Source organism: Acomys russatus, chromosome X (assembly GCF_903995435.1).
Source record: "Acomys russatus chromosome X, mAcoRus1.1, whole genome shotgun sequence".
NCBI classification, from domain to species: domain Eukaryota; kingdom Metazoa; phylum Chordata; class Mammalia; order Rodentia; family Muridae; genus Acomys; species Acomys russatus.
Window position 1 is genome coordinate 37013794 of NC_067169.1, and position 23496 is coordinate 37037289.

General features: G+C 33.5%; 1 protein-coding gene across 10 annotated transcripts in view; it reads left to right on the plus strand.

The window, feature by feature from the left end:
• Positions 1-23496, plus strand: part of Dmd (dystrophin) — a 2465896-nt gene that overhangs the window by 853161 nt on the left and 1589239 nt on the right. For all 10 annotated transcript variants that reach the window (XM_051140917.1, XM_051140916.1, XM_051140911.1 and 7 more), the window contains exon 7: positions 3321-3439. In XM_051140917.1, the coding sequence (XP_050996874.1) occupies positions 3321-3439 (119 nt within the window). The remainder of the gene's footprint in view (positions 1-3320; positions 3440-23496) is intronic.

The window sequence follows — 23496 nt, forward strand, 5'->3', positions numbered from 1 at the left end:
ATGTAATATGAATGGATAAATTAATTAATTAAAAAAGAGTTTCTAATTATAAATGAACTTTACAAAAGAGTTATATTCACAATTTTTATGATGGAGGCTTGAAAATTAGGATTGAGTAGATTTTGTATATTGAATAAGTAGTAGAAAATGTGAATTGAGATAATATTATGTTGTGAAGTATGACATCATTTGCTTTTAGACATGGAATCTTAGCTAAGGAGTTAGAAGCGTAGGACTTACCTGTACAGAAAATCAATTAGATGATTTGTGTAATATAATGAGGGAGACGAGAAATAAAATGAAGAAACAAATCATGGTGAAGCTTGTTGATCACAATTAAATATCTAATTTTCATTCCCCTGAAGGTAGACATGTAAGAAAAAGAAAACAATGACACATTATCACAGAGCTGTGTAGTTCTGCCAAGTAAGTATAGTCTAGTGAGGACAAATGTGGAAAAGAGGGAGCTGTGAGAATCTATTACAATAATTCAATGTTCATAAAACAGTGGTTAGACTAGTGTGATTGTAAAAGGGCTAGTAAGAGCTTATTTAACTTTTGAGTATATAATCAGCAAAGAGTTATGTGACATTGAGAGTCATGAAGAATGACTACAAGTGTTTTCCTAGATATATTTTCAAAGCTTGAGCTGATTCAATATTGGCAAAAATAAGTAGTTTTTTATTTGTTTCATAAACAGTTTAGTTAGTTTTTGAGCATTTCATATATGTATGCTACGTATGTTCAACTCATTTACTTCCCACTCCTTGCCCTGTCCTACCCATATCCCACCTTATTCCCTTTCCAACTTCAAACTCCATCATTCCCACACTTTCTTTTCAATTACTCATAGACCTTGATGGAATTTTGTGTGTTTTTCTCATAGTTTTGACCTACTGATCTAGTATATAATTCAGGATAGCATAGAACAATTTTAGGCACCATATTCAAATCTATGAAAACATCTGTCTTTTAAAAACTAGCATATTAATTATTTGGTAATTTAATACAGTATATTTTCATCATATTAACTCCTTTATTTGAGCCTGTGTCCATCCTAGTATCTCTAGCCACCAGACTTTGTGTTTTTTAAAATTATTGTTGCTATTATTATTATTACTATTACTATTATTATTATTATTATTATTATTATTATTATTATTATATATCAAATTCAATTTGATCTGTCATCTGCATTTAGTGTAAGGTTTACCAGGGGTCAGAATCTTAAAAGAAAAATAATCTTCCTATTGCAGCAGCTACCAAATAAAAATCCCAGTACCAGAAATTTGGAATTGATGGCCAGTGGGCTATCATACAATTCCCAAACATTGCAGGATACTATTATTGCTCTATGTATTGTCCACAATAACTTGATGAAAAGACCCTGTTGCTGAAAATACCATATACTTGAGTAACAGGACATTGATAAATCAAGCTGGTACCAATCAGGAAGATAACACTTGGAGTAACTTTGCACAGTACCATAATAGAAAAGTATAGTCATCAATCTTATTGAGCTAGGAACCTGTGAATTAAAGTAACAACTAGACTGGAAAGATAGGTCCACTGGTACAATAGCAGTAAAAATGTTATGGGAGTAACAAAATACTTTCTGACTGAATTTAAGGTGTGCCTCATGAGGTGGTACTCATCTCTTGCTCTCTCTCTATATATAGTTTTTCTAGACATAACAGGACTAATGCATTCATGAACTCATGAACTCATTGTAACAATGGTTGCCTGTAGAACATCTTCATAAGATATGGTCTATTAATATTCCAGAATAAATGAGGGAGTGGCCAAAGAAGTCACTATCTGAGGGCTATTGAAAAGTTATGGCTGCTAGGAAAGGAACACTATGTGGAGAACTTACTACTATTATTTTGCCAAATGGATGTAATATTAAATCAACTTGCAGTGACTTGCTTCTATGTCCATAGAGTCCTGCATTGATCAACTCTCAGGAAAAATACTTCTTCTTAGAGTAGATGGAAGTTACCACAATGATTCACACATACATGGTCAATGTACAGAGAATAAGAGACCCCTGAGTGTTCAGCCCTAAATGGGAACGTCAATAACACATCTAATTAAGGTTCAGAGATTGTGAAAGATGAAGTAGAAAGACTTTGAGAGTGATAGCTGGTTGATGACTATAAGGACACAATGAGCATGCAACAGCATGCATTGTAACAGCATGCAGCAAATATGAAAATTCAAGCAATGAAAATCCCATCATGGAGTGGGCATAGGTAAGAAGTTCCACCCATAGCTTAGGAAGTAGGAAATTAATTCTCTTTCCTTTTTGTAACTTAATGAGTGTAATTATAACAGTCCATGTGCACATGGCTGTGGGATCATAAAATGGAGCTTGGTCAACCTTTCAAGGTCCATACACCTAAAACACAAAAAAGAAGTAAACAAAAATTTAGTGTTTCTCTTCTTGCAGCCAACAATTTTAAATAGCCATCAGCTAGGGTTTGGACCTCTTGTGCTACTCCTCATCTATGCAAAAATATTGATAGACTCCATCTTTTGAAGATCTTCTGTAGGCAACCATTGCTACAATGGGAGTTCAAGAGTGCCAAAGTCCTATTATATCTAAAAAATATGAATTAGTTTTTTCATGGGGTTGAGTTTTCAGAATGTCAAGGGAAGGATATGCTATAGCCTTAAGAAATTAGGAGCTGTCTGTAAATGCCTCCATATTCCAATATTAAGATTGGGTAAGAGTAACATTTATATTAATAGATACATTATAATAATTTTCTCCTCACTTACTTAAGGGACTTTATCTTTTCCAACTTTATTGTGGCATAAATCACAAAATTTCCTCATTACTTGACATGTTAAATGTCAATGCTATAAATTAGAAAATGTGATTTATTTAAATTAAACTATTATTGAATTACTGTCCTATTGCTGTGAGGAAGCACTCTGATCAACACAACTGATAAGAGAAATCATTTAATTTGGGGCTTGTTAACACTTTCAAAGTGTTAGTTCACGATCTTCATAGTGGGGAGTGATGGAAGTCATGCAGGCATGATGCTAGAACAGTAGCTGAGAGCTTACATCTGATCAGCAAGTTTCAGGCAAAACACAGAAAGAAACTGGGCTCGACATGGCTTTTGAAGCTTCAAATCTCATCCACACTGACACACTTAAATCACTACAAGTAATAAGAATAACTGTCATTCTTATGGACTTTGCGCATTAAAAATGTTTCATTCCAGAATTAAAACAAATTTTATAGAGCATTATGGATTAATTTATATTTGTATTTGTTTGTGTGTGTGTGTGTGTGTGTGTTTCAGGCCAGACCTGTTTGATTGGAACAGTGTGATTTCCCAGCCATCAGCCACACAAAGATTGGAACATGCCTTCAACATCGCCAAATGTCAGTTAGGCATAGAAAAACTGCTTGATCCTGAAGGTTGGTACATTTCTGGATTACCTTAATTTTTATTATAGTTTGTCTTTATTACTTGTTGTCTTACACAGATTTGAAATTTCCAAATAGTAAACACAAAATAGAAAAGTATGCAGATTGAGACCTTGTCACAACAATAGCAAAGTGCAGAAACCAATGTTCCTTAATGTCTTCCAATGTTCTGAGAATATGAAAATGCTATTTTCTATTCTATATTATAAATTCTCATATAAATATAATTTTAATATACAAAAATTTAAAACTGAAGTTTAAGACTTTGTGATGGAAAAAAGGGAAACAAAAGCAAACAAATTTTTACATTGTATGTGACTCATAGATGGAGCATACTATATATTGGAGAACATGGATTCTAAATAACTACAAATAGTTATTTAATTATTCTACCCAAAGCCTTGGTAGATAAGTCAGCTATAAATAATTGCCTACTTTTTGCCAATTTTGTTCATTTGCTTTGTAAAAGACCATATGGTTTGTTATTTAAATCAAGATGCACTTTCCTGCACTGCTTCTGGTATAATTTGGCATTCTGGGGAGGTCCTCATTTTGATAGTTACTCACTTTTGGCTTCATTAACTGGGAGAAAGCAGGACAGCATTTATATTTTTATTATATTACCCTTACCTAACTTACATCTTTATTACTGAAACTACAAATTCACATTTTTCTGGGCACTTGAGTTATATAATGAGATTCATTTACATTGTACAAACTTTGTGAAATTAGTCTATTATTCTTTTGCTGAAGTATTACCATACTTCTAGAAGTTTGAGCAGTATAATTAGTGGGATCTGAACTATAACAAATTAATACTTGGGCAGAAGCTGAAGAATAATAGAAACTGATAACTAAATGACCTTTGAAATATTAAATATTTATTGAATTTTCAAACAAGACATCCTGACGTGTTGGTGATAGGTTCCTTTCTGAAAATATCTCAAAATATCACATTTTACTGGTAAATTAAATATCAGTCAAAGTCTGGTGTTCATTGTTACAGAAATCAAACCTATTTACTAGGTTTCATGTCAGAACAGGAATAAATAAGCACAAATAATCTCAGAATATATCCTCAGGTGAGATGGTATAATAGGTAAGACATTTACTGCCAATCCTGAGGACTAGAGTTCAGGCCCAAGTCCCTACATGGTATAAGGAGGGAATAAACTCTGATATGTTTTACTCTGACCTCTACATTTAGGTTGGAATGTATAGAGCAGGTACACACACACACACACACACACACACACACACACACACACACACACACACACACACACAGAGAGAGAGAGAGAGAGAGATAATTTTTTAAAAAGTAGCATATTCTTAAGATTAGAAATACAACAATACATTTCAGTTATTTATTGAAGAATGAGAAAGTGCACATCTGACTGACCATTATATAGATTAACCTCAAATTGTGACAACATAAAAGGTATGTAAATTCATAAACAGTATTTCATATGTGTGATGGATTTTGGCATTCTCTTTGCCTAGTGATATCAATTTGATTCTCTTTTTAAAAAAGACCTTAAGCCACAGAAAGGGGACTAGGGATATTTTACAGTATATTGTTTGCTAACCTTGATATAGATTTAGTTATGTGTAGCAAATGCATATAATTTAGTGATAATAACTGAACCCAGAGCTTCATCTATGTTATACAAACACTCTGCCCGAATGTATTTTAGGTAACATATTTTCTTTTATTCTTTTTTGCACAAATTTCATTATTTAAAAGTAAAATACAAACATTATTTCCCATTTCCTCCAACCTTTGAGAGGCCTCTCAAAGTCATGGCCTCTTTAAAAAAATCAATATCACATATAAATATATGTATAAATATATAAATAAATCCAGCTTTGTATGTTTAGTGTCACTTGTATGTATATTGTTATGGGGTATCTGATAAAAAGAAACCAAGATGCCTAATTAAGCCAAATTACATGATAACTTTATTCATCCCCTTTGGGATCTTTCAAGCAAAGTAATAAGAAGCATCTTAGATCTCCAATTTGTTCATGCTTTTAATAATAAAATATAAACCATACAATTTTGATATACATAGAAAGGCAGCTGTGGTCATTTGTAGCAAGCAGGCATTGTTTATGAAAGTGGCTAGATAGCACTTAAGTGGTCAGGAAGTTATTATAATCTTGAATTAGGGGACAGGTTTTACAGAAATTTATGGCTAGTTCAGAAACCGTTTACTCTAGGATTTATGGCTGGTCTACCTGACCAGAGACCAATTTACCCATGATAGTTTTGGCAATTAATTCCTAGATTGTTTAAACCACTCTCCCCAATTTTATTTGGGCACCCGAAGAGAACGACATCCCATTTCCCTTAAGATGGGTTGGGTAGGTTTTTGGTTGCTTTCTTGGACCATAGATGTTTATTTCATTGGGAGTTAGTTATAAATTGCTATGAAACTCATCCAGAGAGAAAACGGGGTTGGGCTCAAGGATATATCTCTTTCCCTTTATCTTTCTTAGGTTTGGAGATAAGAGCTGAAAAGAATGAAGGGGGAATATAGAAATATATAGGGATGGTAAGAAAAAAAGTTAGATTATCAAGTCAACTCCTCAATTTAAGGCCTTAATTGTTACTTACAAGGTTATTTTTAGTTCATTGGTATAGAAATTTATTCATTGATGAAAAATAAGTTTAATTTTGATACATTGGTATAGAATTCCAATTTAAGCTTATATATATATATATATATATATATATATATATATATCTGCTCTAATATCAGGTATTGCACCCGTACCACTCAAGTAGTATACAAAGTTTACCTCTGATATCTTGAAGGTCTTATTGCAGGCTGTTTAGGACAAGTAAGTTAGACAAGTTAATTGCCAATTGATCAAACCATGCTCATGTCATTTACTAGTCTACTTATATCACAAGAATCTACATCCTAGGTGTAACAGATAAGTATGATTCTATAGACAGATAAGAGAAAATTGATGAGGTCTTCAAAAACCTCAAGTCCTACAGAAAATGGCATTTAAAGATGTTTTTATTGTTTTAAGGATTCTTTGACAACAACACAGGTTAATTTCTGGCAATAGCCAGCCTACCTCAAAGAAGATGATGAACATCAAGAACTTCCTTATGGGAATGGCTTCAAATGTGGCAAACAAGCCACTAGTCAAAATGTCTTCATTTCTACCACAGACAGAATGCTGCCTAAAAATGGGCAAGCTTAGATGCAGGCAGAGTTGATGGCCAAATTTTCCCAAGAAAGGGTACACAAGTCCTCAATAGTTCCTGCCTCACAAATATGTCTGTCAGATATACTGGGCCAGAAGGCTGAAGATGATGCTCCAATGTTATACAGAGTTTTGGGTAACTGTTCAGGCAGCAAAATGTCTTTTATTTTCTCATTTTGAAGCTGCTGACCTGCACTCCATGTATACTCAGGTCTGATCACTTGCTACTAAGTAATCAGTTTGTAGTTTATTCTAGGGAATATTAATTTCCCATCCACCGTTATTTAGTTGCATGCATTTCTTTATCTAGGGATCGAGACATGTGAAATTTCTCTTCCATGTTAGCATACCTCTCTCTCTCATATATATGTATATATATATTATAACCTTCTTCTGGCATTCTTCAGGTACAAATGTTGTTAGAGTATCATAACCATGATACCCTTCCCTGTTATTTTTGTAGATATAGTCACACAAGGATTTCCTATTCCTTTGGCTCTCATAATCTTTTCATTCCTGCCAAAATTTCTAAGCCTTAAGTTCATGAGTTGTATTAGAGATATCTGTTGGAACTAAATACTGGACACCCTCGAATTAATTGTTATTTACCTTTCTAACAATTGTGGATTTTTGTAATGGTCTATGGCTGTTGCAAAGAGAAACTTCTTTGATGAAAGGTAAGAGTTAAAATTATCTGTGGTCATAAAGCTAAGTATTTAGAATGCTAAAGGAAATTATGCTGGTTTAGTAAAGTGCCAGTAGTAGATAGTCCTCTTAGAACCATGACCTCACTAGCCCTGGGCTATTGCCTAGATTTTTAGTACCATGCATGATTTCCCTTCTCTTTATCAGGCTTTAAGTCCAATTAGGGAGCTGTTGGTTACCACCAAGATATGAGTACCACTATGTACCTTTATGGAAATCTTGTCACGCTGCCCATTGTTGTGGTCCAGAGCCATGACAGCTGTGTTGAAATATTTACTTCTTCTCTTCCTCAGCAGCTTACATAGAAACTTATAGTACTATGAAAGCTAGTTCTCATGGAGGAAGCTTTTGGTAGATGCCACATTGTCATATATGAAGGTTATATTAGAGTGTGTTAGTTTATTAGTTGCTTTTCTGTTGTTGTGATAAAATGCCATGACCATAAAAAGCTTATGGAAAAAAATGTTGATTTGACTTATGTTTCCAGAGGGTAAACTCCAAAATGGCAGTAATAATAGCAATTTGGTTTATCACATTTTTGTCTGCATAGGGAAAAGAGAGAAGCATGGGAAGTAGCACAAGGCTATGAAAAACCTCAAAACCTGACCCAAGTGATATACTTCTTCAAACAAGACTGGGCATCTTAAAAATTCTAATATTTCTAAATGCCACGACTAACTGGAGCCAAATATTTTAATAAATTAGCCTAACTGGAACAATTCTATTTTATACCATTACAATTAGCAACCTGGTACTCACAGGCTCATGGGCCTTTCATGATGACACATGGCTTCAGTCTAACCATAAAAGACCCCATACCAAGTTGACAGTGGCCACCAGGTATTCCCTACATCCTTCAGTTCCTGCCTATTACAGTGTTCTTTCTGGCTGGCATACATCACCCCCTGTCTAAACTTTTCTATCCCAGGCTTTTCATTCCACTAACTTCTCTGATTCTCATATAACCCAGACATGTTGGCCCATTTCATCTTTTGATCTCTTGGTCTCCTGCCCTCTTGGATCCTGGCTCCTTCCTCTCCTTTCCTCATTTTCCTCTCATGCCCTGGATCAGTTGGCCCATCATGTCCACTCTGGACTGTCTCAGATGTCTATGTCTCTTCAGTTTTCTCCCTTATTTCTACAATCAAAACCTTGAATCTCTAGGAGCAGTCATGTCCTCCTTTTATTTATTTTTATTCAGGAAATATGTACTGGTATTTTTTTTACATAGAGTCACATTTAAAACATCACCTTAAGTCTCAGAATTGACTTGGGTTTTAGAACAATATAAAGATTATGGGGTCTTTTATGGTTAGACTGAGGCCATGTGTCATCATGAAAGGCCCATGAGCCTGTGAGTACCAGGTTGCTAATTGTAATGGTATAAAATAGAATTGTTCCAGTTAGGCTAATTTATTAAAATATTTGGCTCCAGTTAGTCGTGGCATTTAGAAATATTAGAATTTTTAAGATGCCCAGTTTACGGGTTGGTAGCTTTTTATAAGATTAGGATTTTATAGCTTTATCCCTGTTAAGTTTGTGCCTTAAAATTTGAGTTGAAGATTTAAACTTCAGGAGGGAGCTGAGCTGAGTGATATTATAATGGACCAGGAATGCTTAAGGAGTTGCAAATTTTTAGTTGGGTCTGGAGAGGAGAGAAAGAATGGGTTATTGGTGGTCAAGTAAGAATTTTAGGAAAAGGAAGAGGCTAAGTGTCTTTAATAGCAGGGCAGATCTAAGATGTGTGAGAAGAGTTTCCGAAATGTTCCCTGGGAAGGCATAGAAGTCTCAAAGAGCCAGAGAGACACTTGAGGGAAAGACAAGGAATATCAGGTAGAGGAAGGAGGCAGTTTAAGGATCAGACTCTAGATTTTGGATTCAAATTTGGTGGATACAAAAGCCATCAGAAACAAATGATCTGTTCATATCTTAGGAGAAGCAGATAAGCACTTGTTTTAGAATGGAAACTCATTTATGCCACTTCTGCAATTTTGGCACCAGATGAATGAAAAAGAGAAATAAAGAACATGACTACTCCTAACGAGTTGAGGATTTTATTGTACAGAGACATCTGAAAGTGTCCAGAGTCCACAAGATGTACTAACTGAGTGGGGCCATGTAAAGAGTGGTGGAATTAGAGAGGAAGATTCACTCTCCAAGAGTCCAGGAAGCCAACAGACAGAGGCCACCCAAAGGCCAAAGGGACAAAAAGTCTTTGTAATCAAAATTGCTAGGTCATGTAGAAATCAGAAAAGCTGGGGGAAAGGGAAAGCTCATCCCCTGGGATGGAGAAGTCTAGGATAGGAGAAGGGTCATGCCACCCAGGAGTACCCTATAACAAAAGGCATACCTAATGGACAGTGTCAGATTTGATATATTAATAGGTACCTCATTTAGCCATTTGTCCTGGGTTTGAGACTTAATTATTCATATATATATGTATATATATATATATATATATCATATGCATCCTAATTTGAAGATGATGATATGGGAGCTTGGTGAAGCAATAATAGACCAAAGCAAGAACAAAGTGGAACAGGTATCAAATGTCTGATAACAACAATTTTGAATTTAAGGGGCTTAGATGGTTCCACCCCTCCAACTTTACTACGTGAAACATATGTCTGTTTCTTGGGATGGTTACAATATTTGTATGCAGTTCTTATTGCTAAATGTCTCACAGATCTCGCATCTTCAACATCTTGGGATCTCCACTGAAACCAAGGCTTCATCATCAGGTTCATGAAATAGCCTCACACTCTTTCTTGTCAGTGAACCCAGCTCTGTCACATGTTGCTATCCTCAGCAGATTTGAAAGCCTGGGAATCTTCATCCCACTTGTATTTACATATGTTATACCTTCATAGCCATACTGTGAAGACAATATTGCCAAGTTCTGTTGACAGCTTGGAATGGTCTTTAGTCCCCTTTAGTCACATTAGTAGCAGTTTTTGTGTTTTGTTTCTGTCTAAGAAGCTGAAACATCATATAGGCCTTCTCCTTGTACAAGTTGAAAGCTTCATTGGGTAGGGTCTTCTGGTTCAAATTTTTTATTGTTCCCATTCAAAGTAGAAGGCATTTCTTTAATAGCGCTATAACAGCAGGTGTCTTATGAAAAAAAACAAACTTTTTGTTCAACATATTCAAGAAATTATATCAATTACTTTGGAAAAATTAATCTGAGAATTTTTGCGATCTGTTATTCACAAAAGACAGAATAACATCTTTTAGAATTGTATACTTAAAATGCTCTTTTCAGTGAACCTAATTAATAAAATTCTTTCACTTCCTATATAATAAATGCCTCTGAAAACATCACAAGTTTAATTAACCAAATATTGTTGTTTTAAGTTATGCATGACAATAGCAGGTTTTCTCCAAAGAACTGTTTTCCTTTCATATCATACATGTTTCTTGAGAAATTAATGAAAGTTTATGTAAATATAGACACACACACATACACACTATTGGAGGCTTGAAGCTAATATCAGCCAAATAATGATTTAAATTTAGAACATATGTCTTTTTATTGGATTTATTTGTAAACTAAAAAAGGTATTGAAATAGTGGAAGTTTTCCAGTGCCAAGATAGATTTCAGTATATTTTGTTTGGTCTTAACTGTCATTTTGAGACCTGAGGTTTGTTTTTCAGCTGAATTGCCTTTTAAAATAAGTATCAGTAGACATTTGCATAAGCAATTTCAAGAGCTGTTTCTAGTGTGTTTAAATGTTAACATATGCAAAATAAGTACATCTAGCACAACATTATTTAATAATTTATGCATTTTGCTTACAAATGTAAAATGTTTGTATCATTCAAAATATACTCTATTGTGAGTCAGAAAATTCACTTCTTATCATGATTTCTCTATAATATATACATAGCACATGCCCCCTGGGTGTTAGATACATTCTTTCCCTTTCTGATTTTTAAGCAAATTGTTTTGTTGGCCAATCTAGAAATAACTGGCTGTATTAAGAGAATGCCTTGTCAGTGTTTCCTTGTGAATAACAAAGTGAATGTGTTCTTTTTAAAGGAATAAAACAATACCTTAGAGATAAAATGTGCTAGCTTTAGAAAACTTTTATACTTGTTGTAGAAAGTTATTTCCATTTAAGATGTACTATCTGATATGAAAATGCTCTTACTTATTTATCTAAGATGAATAACAGAATGACATTACAGTTAAATTTGGATGTCAACAACAAATACATAATGACATTTACAAACCAATTAAAGTTTACTTTTAATCTACTTCATTTTGACTTCATAGCGTGATAACACCGATTCTATTTTCAACCTGTTAGTTCCTCTATCAATGAGACTTGTTTTAAGCCTTTTTCTATGAATTGATTCTAATAGAAAATCTTACTACTGAACTGACCTTTGCATGACATGTTTTTTCTAATTTCCTTTAACAATACTCAACAAAAGTATAACATTATTTTTATCAAAGAAAATAATTATCCTTCTTGTAATTACTTTGGTAACAATTACTGTAGCAATTGCCTGTTTTGTTTTGTTCTATCGTCATTGTTACCATCACATTTTTTTTATAATGTAATGGCAAATAGTTGAAAAGCATGCTGAAAGGTAAAATTCAAAGAAATACAATACACATAGAAATTTGCTAATTAAAACTATAGTCTTATAAATATGAACTATTTGTTAATATTGTAAATTATTTGCATATAGAATATGTTATATGGTTAGAATAGAGAGATATTCTTTCCTCGAATAAAAAAGCAATTGAAAAAACAGGAAAAAAACTTAAAAAGGAAAAATATCAAACTGCAATTTGTTATTTTAAAAATCTCAAAAATTTTACAGTCAAACTGCATCATGAGACTTGCATATATGGGAGGAGCATTAGGGGGGAAGGGGAGGGAGGGTAGGACTGGGAGGAGATGAGGGAGAGGGCTATGATTGGGATGTAAAGTGAATAAATTTTGAAAAATAAATATAACTTACAAATTGAAAACTAGGGAAAAAGATTTTCTATTTTCCATGTATTCAAAAAATTAATAGTAGGCATATGAACAAATACAGTAATGAGCTTTAGGATGACAACCTTAAAAACTGGGCATTTCTTTGTTCCTTTTGAGTGGTTCATTTATATGAATAGTCATTCCTGAGAGTATTTAGTGAAAGTACTAATTGTAATTATCTAAACCTAAATTCTAAGGGTCTTTTTTTGTAGCAACAATTATTAGTCCAGTTTCTCTGCTACAGAAAATAGAAATGTCCGCATCTCTTCATAAAGACATGGTAACATCAATTTTCCTTCCCCATTCTTTCATCTTGAAATCAGTTTTCCTACAGATTCTTAAAAGAAAAACATTGAAAATCAGAGGAGTGGATTCAGGGAGAGGATGTGTGGAGAGGGACTGGAAGGAGAGGAAGGAGGATAAACTGCAGTCAGGGTGTAAAATTAATTAATTAAAAAGAATGAAAGTAATGACACTGTAGAAATGATTGATAATTTCAAGCAACATATTATATATCTGTTTTTTAAAAATTATCATAAAAAGCAAATTATATTTATGATTGTGAGCCTACCCTCTAACAGCTGAGCCATAGTGCTAAGTTTCATAATAATTGAATTATTTTTAATATTAATCTTTAGTGTATTGAAAGTGAAATGAACTGAGGTATACCAGACTTTCTTTTTTTTTCTTTTTTTAACACATTTTTATTGAAAAATAAAATAATTCATATTACATTTCATTTTCTATCCCATCCCATACATCCTCCCATTCCTCCCTCTCTCCCACTTTTACCCCAATCCCCTTCCCTATGACTGTGACCGAGAGGGACCTCCTCCCCCTGAATATGGTGCTAGGGTATCAAGTCTCTTCTTGGTAGTCCACTATCCTTCCTCCGAGTGCCATTGGGCCTCCCCCACAAAGGGACATGGCCAAATATGGGGCACCAGAGATCCTGTGAAAGTCAGTCCCCAGTCTCCACTTAACTGTGGAGAATGTTCTGTCCCTTGGTTAGATCTGGGTAGGGGTTTGATGATGACTGCACGTTTTGTCCATGGTTGGTGCCTTTGATCAAGCAGAACCCCTGGGCTCAGATCCACCCATCATAATGTTCCTCTTGTAGGTTTCTAGGACCCTCTGGATCCACCTACTTCCCTATCCCCTATATTTTTCTCACCTAGAGTCTCAATAGGATGTTCTCACCTCTATCCCACTTTCCTGGTAGGTGCAGACTTTCATGGGACCTGCCCCTTGGGCTAGTGTCCAGTTATAAGTGAGTATATACCATTTGAGTCTCTCTGCTTCTGGGTTAGCTCACTCATTATGATCATTTCTAGTTCAACCCATTTGTCCACAAATTTTGGGAATTCCTTGTTTTTAATAGCTGAGTAGTATTCCATAGTGTAAATGTACCACAGTTTCTTTATCCATTCTTCTACTGAGGGACACTTAGGCTGTTTCCATGTTCTGGCGATTATAAATAAGGCTGCTATGAACATGGTTGAGCATATGTCCTTGTTGTGTGCTGGAGCATCTTCTGGGTATATTCCAAGGAGTGGAATAGCTGGGTCTTGAGGAAGCCCTATTCCCATTTTTCTGAGATAGCACCAGATAGCTTTCCAAAGTGGCTGTACTAGTTTGCATTTCCACCAGCAATGAAGGAGTGTTCCTTTCTCTCCACAGACTTTCATGTGCAAAGAAGAGGGCTACTCTAGTTGATTTATTTTCCCCATCTCATTTGCTTGCAACAAATTCAACACAACCTTTCAGGAAAGATATTTAGAAATTTCTGTATAAACCAATTTAAATATAAACATCTTTTGCATTACTTACATCAGAGACTAGATTGCATGCATAATGAGACTTTAGAAAAACTGATAGGTGATGTAGAAATCCAGAGAAATGTGATTTTTAGTCCACTCATATCTGAAGCAAAGGGGCTAAATGGAATAACTTTGACTATTTTTAACTTTTATCCTGAAAGTTGACTTTTACATAGTTCTCTTATTCATGGTCAATCATATTAGATAGCTAGTCTTGACTATTCACTGTCATGTTAGTGTAACTGAATTAAAGAAGGATATGTAAGACTATCTGACAGCATCCTCAGATCCTTCAATACCTCCACAAAAATATGTGAACAAATCTTTAAAAACTGTGAGATGGAGCTTCTTATATGAAGTAATAAATAAGAAAATTAAAACAAATTCTACATGTATGAAATATTTTAAACTTTTAAGATATAAATATAACAAAGTAAAAAGATCCAGAGGGTCCTAGAAACCTACAAGTAGAACGTTATGATAGGCAGATTTGGGCCCAGGGGTCATACTCAAACTAAGGCACCGGCCAAGGACAGTACAGGAGGTAAACTTTAAACCCCTACCCAGATCTAGCCAATGGTCAGAATATTCTCCAGAGTTGAGTGGAGAGTGTGATATGACTTTCTCACGTACTCTGGTGCCTCACATTTGACCATGTCCCCTGGAGGGGGAGACTTGGTGGCACTCAGAGGAAGGACAGCAGGTTGCCAAGAAGAGACTTGATACCCTATGAGCATATACAGGTAATCCCCCTCAGACACAGTCATAGGGGAGGGGAATAATGGGTTGGATGGGAGGGAGGGAAGAATGGGAGGATACAAGGGATGGGATAAACACTGAAATATAACAAGAATACATTAATAAAAAATTTAAAAAAATAAAATATAAAAATAAGGATGGATATTTCAATGGTATTATAGAGCTAGTCATATTCCTATTAAGATATTAATAGATATCTCTTGTTTCCTGTTAAAATACTCCTTGTCAAAATAGAAATGAAAATAGTTATGTTAACTAATACCTCAGAGAAGCCCTTTGAAATTGAGGGACAAAGAGAAAATGAAGAGAGAGCATATCCATTTAATGTCATCTTGTCTATAATATTTTAGGTTCAGATGCCATTAAACACAGTATTAACTGTAAATTTTGAACCAAATCTTAATAAAATGAAGATGTTTTGTCGTTCTTATCTGTTTCAGTTGTTTGGATGAATGGAATAATTGGTTGTAACTGTACCAACCTAGAAATCAAAGAGACCTACAAAATACCAGATAGTACTGGTATGTCAATTCACACAACTTGAATTTAGCTTTTATACAAAAATTATGTGTTTTCTTTAAACCTATTATTTGATTTTTATGTTATATAACAATTTTGACTTTATGGAAAGCAGTCAATTTGTAGCTTCTAGATTTTCTAAACAGTGATTTGTAAAAATAGATCTTTTATATAATCACTGAATTTTCTTATGGGATTTGAGGCATTTAAATAATGAATAATCTAACCAATTTACAATGTTGATTAGGTTCTAATACCAAAATCCCTAGAAATATTTGAGTAATATCCAGCCCTATATAACTAGAAATGTCTTGTCAGTTAATGTATCAGTATTGTATCCTAGGTTGATATAGTTGAAATAAATTTAATTTTAATTAAGATATAATAATATCTATACCTTAATTTAATACTAATAAATATAACCAGGCATTTCTAGTGCTTGTTTGTTGACAAAGGACAACAGCTATTTTTGGATGGTATGTCAAGCAGGGTATTTGCTCAGAAGGAGTTTGTGACATTGAAGAAAATATAGGAGATAAAATAGTTTTGTATTTTATTTCACTAAAATTCATATATGAAGAAATTAGAAAAATGTTTATAATTTTGAGCAAGGACATTTCTATAGGTTCATAGTTCATATCTACATTTTTAATTGAAGACAATGATAATGTTTTAAAGCAACAGGTATGTTACTGGCAGTTGAAATGTCTTGTCTTATTTCATTATTGGAAAAATGCAATTAACTATTTTAATAAATAATTATAAGATATATCACAAAACTTGTAAATGAGTATCTGAACACTTTTGAAACCTTAGTATTTGGAAAATAGAGATCATAGTGACATGTATATATTTGAATTAAATTTGCCTTTAAAGAACTGCTATTCTATGAAATAATTCTCTACTTTATCGTCAGCAACAGAAACTTATATATACAAAGTACTTCTTGATTGAGTGGTGTGTGGAGTCTGACTTTCACACGAACTCTGGTGCCCCATATTTGACCACGTCCCCTGGATGGGGAGGCCTCTTGGCACTCAGAGGAAGGATAGCAGGCTACCAAGAAGAGACTTGATACCCTATGAGCATATACAGGGGGAAGAGGTCCCCCTCAGTCACAGTCATAGGGGAAGAGAGTAAGGGGAAAATGGGAGGGAGGGAGAAATGTGAGGATACAAGGGATGGGATAAAAATTGAGATGTAATATGAATAAATTAATAAACTAAATTAAAAAATTAATTCAAATATGAAAAACATCTTGTTGATGACACAAATTTTGGCATGTTGTTCATAGTGATTTCAGAGTAATTAATTTCATTTATAAATATAAAAAATGAGCCTTAAAGTCCAGGAGTGCATGCGGTTAATAGGTATCTTACATGAGATAAATATTGGGTTTATCTCTTTTTAAGCATCAAGTTAGTTCTAATAGGAATATCTAATAACACCATGTGAGGGAGATTATATTTTGACTATTTCAATGGTCTGAGATAGAATCTTTGCACTTGATAAAACATATCAAGAAAGAATATCACAGAGCTAAAATAACAAATAACCCACAAATAGAACGTATTATCTCATGAGATAGTTTTTTAAGAGAATAAAATAAAGAATCTACTGGCTAAAGGTTTATTCATATCTGTAGTGTTTTCTTCCCCAAGAAATAAGTGTGCTGATCAAACCTTCAGTTACTAGAGCATTATTAGCATTATTGCTAACAGTCCTGTTGTTGATGAGAAATAATTAATCCACTAATAAAATGGAAACAGACTATCTTTCATGTAAGACTCGTCACCCAAATTTCTCTTTGGGATTAAAAGACTTAGCTTATCTCCTGTCTGCATAATTCTCTGTAGCTCTCATCTCTCTTTTTACCTGTAGTTCTTTCTCCTCTCACCTTCATATAATTTTCCTCCTTACTTCCACCTCTTCATAACTTTCATTCTACTTCTCATTCTACTAAATATTGTCCAAGTAAAAAGAGTTGTGGAAAGTGGTACTCAACTATTGTTCTTCTATTACTTTTTTTCTCATCATGACCTTAATATTATAGGGCCTTGTCATCAGGAAATAGATACTATTTTCTCAACTACTGTAAATATCTTTCACTCACATGACTGGTAAGGACTTATTTGCACAGAGATATTTGTTTTAATAACTAAGGGGACAATAATGGAGAGATAAAACAATTCAATACAACAATAATTTTCAGGGGATGAGATTGTCATTCCATTAGTTCATGTAAAATAATCAAATGACTCAGTTAACTTCATGTTCTATCATAGTAATAGCATAAACAGATGGGCTTCAAAAACAGTCCATTTACCTAAGATGTTTATTCCAGTGTGTTTACCAACTGAAGACATGATTTCTAGTGACCAGTGACAGGATATAATGGACTTAAAAAAAACTACTAATGGTTTTATATCATATTTAAAGCTGCTCATTTAGATCGACAGCTGAAGTTTTTCAGATTTCCTTATTGATCGACAAATGTGTATGGGCCTCGGCAAGTCTAAGAATTAAATTCATAAAAGTTAAATTTAGCAATTAATCACATTCAACTTGAAAAATAACTTTAAATTATTTTGGTTTGGTTTGGCTTGGTTTTCGAGACAGGGTTTCTCTGTGTAGCCGTGTCTGTCCTGGACTTGATTTGTAGACCAAGCTAGCCTTGAGTTCACAGCCTCTGCCTGCCAAGTGCTGAGATTTCAGGTGTGAACCACATCTGGCTCTTTTAAACTATTTATGTCAACATTTACAAAAGAAGTTTGGTTAATGATCTTAAACTTTTGAGATATATAGAAAAGATGCTTTTCTATAAAGGTAGTATATATTGTCAATAAAATATATAAGGGGGAATATTTACTTACAAAACCTACATAACAGTTTAATTGGAAGGATTGTTTTTATTAGCTTTATGCTCTTTAATGGGTAACACTTTGCTAGGTCTCTTCACAGATGATATAATTTGTACTCTAAATGCATGGATGAATGCAGGGAATTTACTTTACAACATGAATTACCTCTGTCTGTTTTGATGCTTAGATCAGAATTTTTTTTAAATAATAAATCTGTCTTTAAATTACATTAAGTTGAAAATTTAGATATATGTTAGCATGTATAAAATGAAATTTCAGTACTATTTTCAATGGAATAATCAATAAACTTAGTAACGAAAATATTTAAAGTGTAACATTAATATAAATTGTCTCAATATGACCTGTAACTGAATTTATAGACAATACTCTGTTTGATTATCTTATATTCCTCAAAGATATTAGCATCTGAGTTACTATCATTCTAAAGATATATTTTTAAATTTTCTTTCTTGACCAGCATATGGACCCATCATTAATTCAATCAGTTGTTTAAAAAATGATAAATCAATCAATTCTGATTCTCTAACTATCATCTTCTGAAAATTGCAGTCCATTGTGATGAGTAATTTTTTTATACTTTAGGAAGATGTAACAAAATCTTTAACCCATCTTTGCATCCAAAGTCAAATTTATTCTCATAATATTTCAGGAGTAATGCAAGAGGCTTATACCTACTAGTTCTGCTTTTTTCTACATATACCCCTGTTCCTTTTAATGTATATTAACATTATCATATTTACACAGTTCATAGCCCTATAATATGCTGTTCCAGCTGATTAGAAGAGTTTCCTCTTTTTCTGTATTTCATACCTGAACTCTAGCCAAATCGTGTTACTTTGTAGACGACTATTATAAAAATAACATGTTTTTCTTATTCTAACTATAAACATAAACCATCCTGTCAGATGTTTTATATTATTGCAAATTTTATTTACTGTATTAAAATCTAGTTTTTCCTTAAATCTACTAACATTTTTCCAATACTTATAATGGCATAATCTGGTGCTATATGTTTGATTATTAATTATTTTGCCCCCCTCCCGAGGTCGGCTTGCTGTCTCGTGTGAGCAGACACTCATGTACACCAAAATGATTTTTGGGATGGCAGCTAATGTGGCTTGTGCCCATAGTAGATTCTCTCCTAGGGCTCATGACCTCCCTAACCCTAGATTTTTGAAAAGATTTGGAATACTAGGCATGATTTCTCTCCTATGGAGTTAGTCTAAACATAAGTTGAATGTGGTTGATTATCACAGAACAGTAATGCTACCATTGCAGCAGCTGGCATATCATACGTGGTAGTACAGTATTATAGCATGCACAGCCCATTGATAGGTAAGAACATGAGGTTCTCTCTTTTCCAGCAGACTTTATAGCACCTCTGGCACTATAAAAGGCAATCAGCAATGACAGAGTTTCCTCATTGTGTTGAAGTTGATATCTCTATTTCCTACAAATGAAAAGTGTGCTTTGTCTCCAACATTAAGGTCTTACCATGTAGTTATGGTGGGTAGCCTAGGGCAATGGCCATAGATTGTGTTATTTTGGAAATTTATGGGGTCTCCCGAGCCAACAAATCATAGATCTGTATCCTATGCTCTATAATGAGAATTTCCTTTTGAGTTCATTCTTTCAGTGTACTTCATTTGAAAACCTCTGGGGAAAGTCATACTGTACAATTAGTTTACTGATCAATAGGTTTCCATAGGCCTTTTCACTAATTCTTAGTTCTTGTTAACCTAACACATGGACCCCTCTTCTTCCTCACCCCAGTACAGAACCTCTTACATGCTTAATCCTCATGGTTTCCCCACAATCCTTCTTTCATTATATGTGTTGTCCTATTTCCCAAAAATCCTAGAAGAGATAGAAAAAGCTGATCATTTAAATTTATACTAATAAGAACTATTCCAGAATCCTTACTTACTAACCTAGAAGATTAAAAAAAATCATATGAAGACACTAGATGTGAGAGAATTTGTTAAAGCAAAAATTCAGTGTGAATCTTCTATAGGGATTTTTTTTTGGATACATAGAACTCTGGCTTAGCTTTCTAATTTACTAATTTCTAATTTAGCTTTGGGAATAGTTGAACTCTATCTAATGCTGGTGATAAAAATGATTTCTGTTGAACTCAGAAAATGAACACACCATGCACAATGTGAGAAATTTATTCTTTTACTCTAGACCCAAATCCTGATTTATTTTGCCAGGACATGCTATAAACAGGATGGTTGGTAATATGAAACTCTCCTTTCTTCAAGAGAATTTATCCATTATCATGTTTAACTGATGGGGTCATAGGATTGTGAATTAAGTACATGATAGTTTACATATGTGTTGGTATTTTGTTAGCTAATGGCATCATCAGTCAGCTCACAAATTAGGCTCAAATTTCTTCCATTCTTTCTATAGTAATGTTCTTATGGACACTCCATTTTTTGATTCTTATTATGATTACTTCTTATATTACTAAACATATAGGCATCTTTGCATTTCCACATGCACATGTGGCCACAATCATGTTAACATCCAAAACTGGGCATCATAATGCACAAAATATAAATCTAATTATAAAATAAAAATTAAATGTATTCTAAAAGCTACAGCTCCTCTCTAGAAAGTAGCATTTCTCTCCATATGATAAGTCTTTATATGAGCATAGAAACCATTTTCTTATTGAAACATCTCAAATTTATTCTTTGCCAAAAATATTTCAGGGCTAATTGGAAATATAAAGTTTTGGCCAAAAGAAAGGGATAATCCATTCCAATATTTAAAATGTCTCCATTTCTTTTGGCAAGATGTTTTGCTGAATTCCTGAATTTCAGGATTCTCTATTTTAGTTATTCTAATTTCTCCATATTGAAGGAAATGTCATATTCCTAAAATAGGTGAAGAATACCAACAATGTTATAAAGAACAAAGAACCTTAAAAATTGCAATATTTAAGTGGATGCTTTCTGTGAGTCAATGCTTGTTATTTATATTTTAATCAAATAATAACCAAAACCATTATTGTTTACAACAAATTAGTTGTTACCCTAAGAACCTTATGTACGTTTTTTTTTTTTAACTAATATCCACGATTGGAGGATTTTTTTCTCCATGAAAATGCAAACTGAATAGTGTGGAATTTCCTTTCTAGCTTGTGGTCCTAAATGTAAGTTTCTGACCTAAATATATTAATAATCCTGAAAAATAAAGTGACCTAGAATTGTAGCTAATCTTGTTTGCACTCATTTTTAATTAGTGAAGTTTAATTACTCATATAAGTATGATACTTGTTGCTTACTTTAATGACTGGAAAATAAAAGAGACAGAAATTTATGGTGCTATTTCTTGTGCCCTATAAAACTAGCTAGACCTTTTTACTACTCATTTGATTCCATTCCCTTTATCAGCAAATAAAATGCAATATAATGCTTCTTATAATTTCACACTATCTTTGTTTTTTTTTAGCCATAGGACCTCAAATTTCATGCATAAGCATAATTTTGGTTGGATGAATTCATTTACGCTGTTGACTTAATTAAGCATTTGTGAAGATCAGTTGTTTTGCTAAGAGATTTCATGAATAAGAAAGCTTATGAAATAATTCTTCACTGTACTTGAAACAATTTGTTCTGCATTAGTAAGTAAACTACTCAAAGAATTACTAGGAAAGAATAAATCTAGACCAACTTAAAATGTGCTCAGGAGATGTGTTTCAGTGTATTTGCTTGGAATTTAAAAAGTTTTATCAGAGAAATTACATCTTCTGAATTGTTATCTTTCTCTTGGTCATATAACTTGCATACGGGGGGATCAGTAATTTTAGTTTCACTACTACAATACCACAATGCCACAATTATTGTAAAATTGAACCATAGGCTGTTTTTTGTTCCAAGTGTAGAACTCCAATCTGTTAGATCTTTGTTGTAAAGAATTTGAGAGTACCTTAGTTTTTATAGCTTCATGTTTTGTGCATTGTTGTTCAGGTGTGTCTAAGTGTATATGTGTATTATATGTGTGTGTAGTACAGCTGCCAAATTTATCTTAAACAGCTGTTTCTATTTTTAGATATTTTATGTATCTATCTGTACATAATATATTTCTTGTCATTCAAGATGTCCCATATATCAAAATTTTATATGGTGGAAATATAACTGAAGGCCAGAGAAGGAATAAGTATGGAATTAAAGTATAAATAGAAATATAAGTCAAAAGTTTGTGAAACTGTGTCTGATTCAGAGTTTTAAAAATATGTATGCACATTACTCTGATTTGTTCATTATGTAAGTATACACATATTGATTGTCATATCATACTGTACTTCATAAATATATATAGTTAATATGTGTCAATTATAAATGAAAAATTAAAAGATAATTTACTATGGGGTGAAATCTAAATATTCTGAAAATATAGCTTATAAACTGCCAAATGACATTTTTATGGAGTTTTGTAGAAATAAAAGAAAAAAGTAGCCAGGTGTGGTGGCACACGCCTGTAATCCCAGCACTTGGGAGGCAGAGGCAGGCAGATTGCTGTGAGTTTGAGGCCAGCCTGCTCTACAAAGTGAGTCCAGGACATCCAAGGCTAACACAGAGAGAACTTGTCTAGAAAAAACACACAAAAAAAAGAAAGAAAGAAAAAAGGGAAATCAATTAATAGGCTAAGGGATGGGTTAGTGAGTAAAGCTATTGCTGTGTAAGCATGAGGACATGAGTTTGTAATGCTGGATATGGTCGAATGAATCTGTTATCCTAGGGGTCCTATGTTGAGATGGGAAGTTGAAATAAGGGAATCCACTGAGGCTGGCTGGCCAGGAATCCTTCTATTATGTAAGCAGCATCAGAAAAATAACCACTGTTTCAAACAAGGTGGAAAGAAAGATTCATACTTAAAGTTGTCCTCTGACCTCCACACATGTGTTATGGCATGCTTGCATTCATATATACTAATATGTATATATGCATATTCAGACACACATCATAAACTGAGAAAAAAGATTGAGGGAGTGACAAAAGAAAGTGGGGATGAAAAAAGTAAGGAAGGAAGGGAGAAAAATTCTTATTAATGGATACTTCTTGTGTTGAGGAAAAACATTAAACTTTGTCTTCTCTATGAAGAAATGTCTTAGAAATACCCACAGAGGTGTCAC